Here is an 8,352-nt window from a genome sequence, read left to right as displayed (position 1 = left end):
GTGTCCTCTTTCTCCTTTGATTTCGCACTGTGCATGCCAGTTGCGCTCTTTTGTTTGGCTCCGAGAGCCATTTTTGTTATGCACCGGCTGGTGGGTCGCGACTCCACAGGGCAGGCTCTGACCTCGAGGGTCGGGTGCTTCCCTCACTCCTTAGCTTGAGGGCGGCATGGATGGTGTAGTGGTTAGCACAAACTATTACAGCACCAGTGAACAGAACCAGGGTTGAAATCCTGTGGCGTCTGTAAGGAGTTTGTATGTTCTCCCCATGTCTGAGTGGGTTTCCTCTGGGTGCTCTGGTTTCCTCCTGCACTTCAAAATGAACTGAGTCTATTGGGTGTAATTGGGCGGCACAGGTTCGTGGGCCGGAAGGGCCTGATACTGTGCTGTATGTCTAAATTTAAATCTTAGATTCTGCTACTCTGGGAAACAGACCATTATTTGTGATTTTATAGACCTCAATAAGATTCCCTCTCAACCACCTGCACTCCAAGGGAAAAAAATCAGGCCTAGTTTGTCCAGTCTTTCAAATTAGTTCAGCTTGGCAACTTCAAAAACTTCTTCTGGACCTTTTCCAAATTTATCATCTCCTTCCTAGAGCTTGGTGACCAAAACTGCATGCAATATTCCAAGTGTGGCCTCACCAGTCATGTACAATTTCAACAGGATGTCCTAACACTTTTTCAGTGCCCTGAATGATGAAAGCAGATATCCCAAATGTTCTCTGCTAGCTTATGTCCCTTTGCCCCAAGTCCCTCTGCTCCATAACACTGTATGGTTCAATTTACCCAAATGCAGCACCTCACACTTCCCTCGTTGAACAGCATCTGCCGTTACTCAATGTGGACCATGACTTCTGGCTACTCACCCTCCCTTTTAAGAATACCTCAGACTTGACCCAAAACATCCCTGACCCAGGCACCTGAGAGACAACATTCCATCTGGAGTCCTTGTCAGTCCCTCTGAGTATTGAATCCCCTATCACTATCTCCCCTTCCCCTTCTGAACCTCAGAGCCAGTCTGCTGCATCTTCCTCCTGCTGTGACATTCCCCCAACCAACTATATCCAAACCTGTCTGTTACTGAGGGAATGGCCACAAGGGGTTCCTGCCTTCTCAGGCTACACCCTGCACCTTTCCAGATGGTTTCTCAGTTACTCCCTGCCAGCACCTTGAATGATCATCTCACTAAAGCTGTTATCGAAGATGTTCCCTGCATCTGGAATGATCCCCTATACATCCCAGTCCAGTTCCAATTTCAGCTCCTTGGTCAATCTTCAACCATCAGTCAGTCATTCCAACTCATCTTCATGTTGACACCAAGTAATGGACTGGGTGCCCAATGATGAGGAGATGGAATACAGGAAAGTCTGCTGGCATGGTACCAACATAACCTCTCTCTCTCAACATCAGTTAGGTGATCACTCACCTCAGGAGACAGGGCAGAATCCACGCCCCCCCCCATGGGCAGCATGCTTGGTGAAGCGGTTAGCACAACGCTGTTACAGCGCCAGCGATCAGGACCAGGGTTCGAATCCCGTGCTGTCTATAAGGAGTTTGTACGTTCTCCCTGTGTATGTATGTGTTTTCCCTGGGAGCTCTGGTTTCCTCCCACTTTTCAAAATGTACTGGGGGAAGTAGGTTAATTGGGCAGCAGGGGCTCATGGGCCGAAAGGGCCTTTTAACTTTGAAACATCAATGACGCTGAAGTCAAAAGTAGCAAGCTTCAAGAACAAATATCTCCAGTGACTTGATCTGGGACAAACATGTTGACAAGCCTCTACTTTCTTAGAAGACTAAGGAAGTTCAGTGTGGCACCCCCACCCCCCATACCTCAACAACTTTCACAGGTTCACCATTGGAAGCAGACTTGCATCACAGCGTGGGGACAGGAGCTGCTCCGCTCAAGGTCGGAAGTACAGAAGGAAATTGATGCAACTCAGAACATCATTCAAATGCTGCTCCCTTCCATGGACTCCATCCTCATCTCTCACTGCCTAGGAAAGTAAAGAACCCATCACACCTTGGACACCCTCTCTTTGCCCTCCTCCCCTCAGGGAGGCCCAAAAGTAGGAAAGCATGCACCAACAGGCTTAAAAACAGTTTCTTACCTTGTAGTCATCAGGCTCCTGAATGAACCCCATGTGTCCTCATGCTGCCCTTGCTTGATGATAATTGATCTTCCTTTTCATTGTCATTGTTCTCTTTACACACTGTATGTAATGCTGGGGATAACCTATTGGTCTATTTGCAGAGGAATTCTTCTCACTGTACTTGGTATTTTGTGAAAAATAAACAAACACAGTTTAAAAAAAATTAATGGCTAAAGAACTCTACAGATTCACTACTTTCCTGGAGAAGCACCTGCTCCTCATCTCTTCTTGAATCTACTTCCTGAATCTTGAGATTATATCCTCGGTTCTAGTTTTTAATTTAGACAAATAGCACATTTAATAGGCCAATTCAGCTCCACAAGTCCGTGGTTGGCCTTGCTGAAGCAGTGGCAAAGGTGCTCAATGAAACAATCTACCAATCTCTCTGGGACCCGCGTGGGGACCCTTGGCTACACTGTTGATTTGGAAAAGTGGAATGTGGCAAAGGAGAAGTTGAGGACGAGTACCAAGTTCTGCCAGGCAGAGGGGATAGGAGTGGAGGGGGAACTGGTTAGGTCTGTAATTAACGAAGAAGCAGAGAATCTCGAGACTTTTTTTATGGGGGGGGTGGAAGTGTTGAGGAACGGATATCCATGGTGAAAATGAGGTGAAGCCATCCAGCTCAGGGGTGGGAGATATCCTGAATGTTGTGGGAAGGGACTGAACCAGGGAGGACAAAATGGAATCATGATGTCAGTTCAGCTTGGGAGGAACATGTGGAGACAATGATCTACAGGGGAATTGGGTTCGTGGATCTTGGATAGGAGATAGAACTAAGCAGAGTGGGGTTGGGAAACAATGAAGTTAGAGGCTGAGTGAGGTAGATTACCAGAAGGAATGGTATATAAATGGTAAGTAAAAGAAAACAAGGTCAGTGATTATGGAGTGGAAGATGGTGGCCTGATGTTTCTTGCCAGGGTCCTGTCCAAGAGATGGTATCTTAAGAGCTGTGGTCTGGCTTTGTCAAGGTAGAGGTCAGTGTGCCCTTGTCTGAGGATTTGATAGGTTGGGATTGGTGCAGAGAGAATGGAGGGAAGTGCATTCCCAAAGGGTAAAATTGGAATAGGGGAAGGGAGTGGTGAAGTTGAGATAGTTAATGTCTTGTCAGCAGTTGGAAATAAAAAGAGTACACAGGCCAGAACAAGGTGTGCAACAGGATGAAGAAAGCTTAAAGCAGGAGAATGGGCCCTCATTGAGGCATTTCCTTGAGCTGCCAAATACTGTTCTCCACGGTATATGAAAACTCGATCAAATTTGTAAGAGAAGGGCAGAACAGTTAGCATAGCAATTAACACTGTGCAATTAAAGCGCTGCCCTATAAGGAGTTTGTACGTTGTGTGTGTGTTCCATTTTTTTACCACGTTCCAAAGATGTACTGGGGTTAATTGGTCTCATGGGTGGATCTGGGCAGTATGGGCCTGTTGGCTGGAAGGGCCTGTGACGGTGCTGTATCTCTACATTAAAAAAAAATCCCTGCATGAAGTCATTCTTTGATTTAACACAATCATTAATTCCTTCTTGTTAGCAACAGATGAATAACTTTTCTTTTTGGTATTTAAAGGATATTTTTGTTCTGACCTCCATCATCATTTCAGTGCGAGTCCCCAAACAACCACAGACAATTTTCCTCTCCCTTTGGGTTGATGACTTTAAGTTTCCCATGGAACTACCTGCACTTTGAACTTAAGGTCGAGTGTGACAAATTATTGTCGCCCATAACAAGGTCGTGGCACAGCAGTTTCTCATTGGAAAGTAGTCATTTCTCTGGTTGATTCTTTCATTTTTGCGAGGCTATCCTGTGCGGCAGGTGGTGCTGATGCCGGCTCTGGCCTTGCTCGTTTCTGCTGCATCTGGCAACAGGCAAGTGTGTGCAAGTTAGCCAAACAATGAGAGAGATACAATTTCAACAAAAATCAGGGCTATTTTCTGACAGACAAAGCTCACAAAGTGAAATTAAACTGGGGCAGGGCAGAAGATCATTTCCAATTCTTTCTGGAAGGAGGCCGGGATTTTCTTGACAAAAGTCCGAGGTTCATCCACATCAACCAGATGGCCAGGCCTTTGCAAAGATTACAATTTCAAAGATTGCTGTTAATACATCCTTTAATTTTTTTAAATTAATTTACTTTCATTTTACAGAAATAACTATATTAAAAAAATAATCTTAATTTTCTCCCACACTCCTGCCTATAATACCTGCTGAATGACTTGATTAGGAGGCACTTCAGAACATGGAAATACTTTTGTACAAATTACTGAAATTAAAAAAACAGAAGCCGGATATGGTTTGCTCAACTACCCTGACCAAGGTCTGCGTTCACAGTTTCATCTGGTTGTTGATTACAGCATAATAGATGTCCTGGTCCATTGGGACATAAGCCCTTTTCTTGTCATCAAGGATGAAGAGAAAGTCTTGCACAGTAGTTGGGTTGAAGCCTTCCTTCACTAGAGTGACTTTATAATATTTATAAGTCCCTGTGGTTTCTACAGCAATCTGAAAGAGAATAATGGTAGTTACTGCCACTGTCCAGACAATTAACCCCAAACTTGCTCCTAATACAACCCCCCTTCCCAATTGTCTCCAGTACAACCCCTCCTTAAAACTGCTCCCCAGTATGAACCCTCAATGCATCCCTGCAACTTTCCCCTCCTGCACAAAATTGTCCCCAATAAGAACATAATAACTAGGACTAGGAGGGGGCCTTCTGGACCATTGAGCCGGATCCGCTGTTCAATAAGATCACGGCTGAACTGGCTGCGGACTCAGTTTCACCCACCTGCCTTTTCTCCATAACCCTTAATTCTTCTACAATACAAAAATCTATTTATCTATTTTAAATACACTTAATGAGGCAGCTTCCTTGGGAAGAGAATTCCACAGATTCACTACTGTCTGGGAGAAGCAGTTCTTCCTCATCTCCATTCTAAATCTATTCCCAAATCGTGAGGCTATGTCCCCTGGTTTTAGTTTCATTTAACAGTTCAAAAGACTTCCCTGGTTCTATTTTGTGTATGCCTTTCATCATTTTATATGTTTCTATAAGATCCCTTCTCATTCTGAGTTCCAATAAGTATAGTCCTAGGTAACTCGATCTATCCTCAAAGACTCATCTCTGGAATCAACCTGGTGAACCACCTCTGCATTGCGTCCAAAGCCAGTCTAACATTTCTCAAGTAAGGAGACCAGAACTGTGCACAGTACTCCAGGAGTGGCCTCACCAGTACCTTGTTCAGTTGCAGCATAACCTCCCTGCTCTCAAGTTCAATCCCTCCAGCAATGAAGGCCAACATTCCATTTGCCTTCTTGAATATGGCACGGTTAATGTACCATTTAGTGCAACGCTGTTACATTACCAGCAACCGGAGTTTGAATCCAGCCCTGTCTGTAAGGAGTTTGTACATTCTCCCACCCCCCTCTCCCCGTCTGTGAGGGTTTCTTCCAGGTGCTCCGGTTTCCTCCCACTGTTCAAAACATGCCAGGGGCTTGTAGGTCAATTGAGGGTAATTGGGCGGCATGGGCTCATGAGCTGAAAGGGCCTGTTACTGTGCTGTATGTCTAAATTTTAAAAAAATTACCTGTTGCACCCGCAAACCAACCTTCTGCTATTCATGCACAAGCACTCCCAGGTCCTTCTACACAACACAACTGATGTGACAAGGCTCATCTGTTGCCAGGCTATGTATCACCTCATCAGAAGTCGGTCAGTGATTGGCTGCAGATATATAGCTCTGGAGCATCACACAGAAAAGTTTCATGAGCCTCACCTGTTGCCTGAGGAATCGAGGACGGGCATAAATTGGGAGGTGTGCGACCACGTGTTCATATAGTTGCTCTCCATCGAAGTCCACCCCAGGATGCAGCTGGATGGCAGCCATCCCAATTCGTCCCTCATGGCCTGCAGGGAATGGGTCATACACGACTGGTTACTGGTACACAGAGCAAACAGTCTGAATCATAGCTCATTATTCTCAGGCAGTACTGGGCACAACACAACCACCGGTCAATGACCTAGCAGGTCTCGTGATGAGCATTTGACAACCCACTCAGTCAGAGCCCATTGATCCTTCCTGTTTGACAATTCTGCAGAGAAACACCACCACCGCAGCGGGCAGGGTTGAGCCGAGGTCAAGGAGGCTTTTGACAGTTCTGTGTGATGTCTGTGCGGAGCTCCAGCAGCTAAATGTGGCTACTGGGGCAGGCTCCAGTTCAGGTTCAGCGGCCAAAGGCCCCACAAGCCTGCTCCACAATTCATGAGGTGCAATGGTGAGCTGGCCTCTCAGAAGGCCCTGGGATTCAGAACCAGGGGTCGATCTGAATAAAGGACCTCGAGCTGGGGTTCACTATTGGTCCGGATAGGAGGCTGTGCAGTTACCGAGGGTACAGGAGCACTGGAGGCAGTGATGACGGAGGAGGAAGAGGGCTCAAAAGGGACTTTAAAAAAAATTCTCTTTCTTGTTTTAATAGCGTCGAAGCAGAGGGCTGGCACAGGGCACCATAAAACGGGGAGGCCAGCCCCATTTGAGAAGGAGAAGCAGAGGAGACAAAGCAGAGGTGACTATGGCAACGGACCAGTGAGGGGCTCTGCGGCTGAAGAATACACAGGAAGTGGGCTGAGGCAAGGAACCCACGCAAGGGCTGTGGACTGATGGAGATTGGTTTGAGACTGGCTGAAAGAGTACCAGGTATTGGATCTGGGATGCAAGAAGGCACTGAGGGTGCTGAAGGCTTCCTGATCGTGTTAGAGGTTTGGATCTGGAGCTCAGGTGGCCGACGATTTCAACTGAAGTCTGGGTGGCTGCAGGAGCACTGGAGGCGAATCCATGGACACTTGGTGACTCTGAGGGCACTCTCTTTTGCTTCTTTTTCTCTGACCATAGGGGGCCCTGGGCAATTTCTTCAGATAGTGAATCTGTCTACCTTATGGCAGACTAAAATTAATTTTGTGCAATATTACATGACAATAAAAGAATCTCAAATAGTTGATGACTGTAGCTTTGCAGGACAAAGGATTTTGTGTGTACATAACAATAAATTGAATCTTAAACGCTCCAGGGATCCTTAGTAAATTAAATGAAAGGATCTGTCAGTGACTGAGGAGGTTCATCTGGCCAGATACGTCAAAGAGTTTATTGAAATTGGATTAGGGAAGTTGTTATTGCGAGAGACTAGTAAAGCAAGGCTTGTTTTCCCAGGGTGGAGGAGATGGAGAGGAAATCTTACTGATGTCTATGAGGGGCAGTGAAGGTGATTGGTGATAGTCCGTTTCCTGGAAAAGGAAAATCTAAGTGAAGTGGGCATAACTACAAGGTCAGGAGTGGGATTTAGAAAGGACACAAGGGGGCAGAGAGGGGTGGACATATGGAACAAGCAGCTATACAGCGGTGGAGGCAGGTTCGTTAGCTTCTTTAAGAAACACTTGGAAAACTCCGTGGAAGGTTGGGGATTGAAGGGGTCTGGGCCTTATGTGGGCAGGAGGGACAAAAGCAGAAGGGAAGGTTAGTCGGCACGGACAAGCTGGGCCTGTTTCCGTGTACAAGACTCTATGTCCAGGGCTCCCAGATGTTGGACGAACTGTGTAACTCACCTGGCACTGTGACTCCATACACACAGACATTGTTAACAGACTCCAGCATGGACAAAACGTCAGCCACCTCGACAGTGGACACATTCTCTCCTTTCCACCTGTAATTGCATAATTATTTGACACTAATGCAGAGATTTAGAACATTTTGAATGGCAGACTCTAGTGAAGGAGTCGGCGTCGACCTACGCTGGGCTTCGACAAACACAGGAGGCAGCCAATGGCTGAGTACATCTGTATTGATCAGCCAATGGAATGGTTCTGTTCAACGAGGTGCAAGGGACCTTTGTACAATAACAACCTGCGAGGACAGGGGACAGCCCCAGTTCACCTCCATCGGTTCGCTGATGTGTAGTTGATCAATGATAGCAGCAGGAGCAGAGTTCTGCATGGTGTCCCTTGACCTGACCACCTGACACTCGAGCCTCTTGGGCCCTCTGTTGCAGCAGAACCTCCTCCCTTCCACCACCCCATGCAGCAACATGCTGTAATGGAAATGCCCCCCCCCCCCCTTCTGTACACACAGCTCTGAAACGCTGGAATATATTGAAAGGACGGCTACAGAGAGAATTGGGCTGTCTTTATGTGGAGCTACACGGGATGGGTGATAATTTGAATAAT

The 8,352-nt window shown here is 46.5% G+C and overlaps 1 protein-coding gene across 1 annotated transcript in view; it reads right to left on the bottom strand.

The window, feature by feature from the left end:
* Nucleotides 1–4,234: 4,234 nt before the first annotated feature.
* The window catches only part of LOC138749913 (long-chain fatty acid transport protein 2-like), a 36,570-nt gene continuing 32,452 nt past the window's right edge, over nucleotides 4,235–8,352 (bottom strand). The window contains exons 8-10 of the mRNA XM_069911956.1: nucleotides 7,735–7,832; nucleotides 5,915–6,045; nucleotides 4,235–4,643 (exon numbers count right to left, since the gene is read on the bottom strand). Coding sequence (XP_069768057.1) covers nucleotides 4,467–4,643; nucleotides 5,915–6,045; nucleotides 7,735–7,832 — 406 coding nt within the window. The 3' untranslated portion in view covers nucleotides 4,235–4,466. The remainder of the gene's footprint in view (nucleotides 4,644–5,914; nucleotides 6,046–7,734; nucleotides 7,833–8,352) is intronic.

Source organism: Narcine bancroftii, chromosome 14 (genome assembly GCF_036971445.1).
Source record: "Narcine bancroftii isolate sNarBan1 chromosome 14, sNarBan1.hap1, whole genome shotgun sequence".
NCBI classification, from domain to species: domain Eukaryota; kingdom Metazoa; phylum Chordata; class Chondrichthyes; order Torpediniformes; family Narcinidae; genus Narcine; species Narcine bancroftii.
Note: the sequence above shows the minus strand (reverse complement) of the source record. Positions and strands in the feature narration are given on the sequence as shown.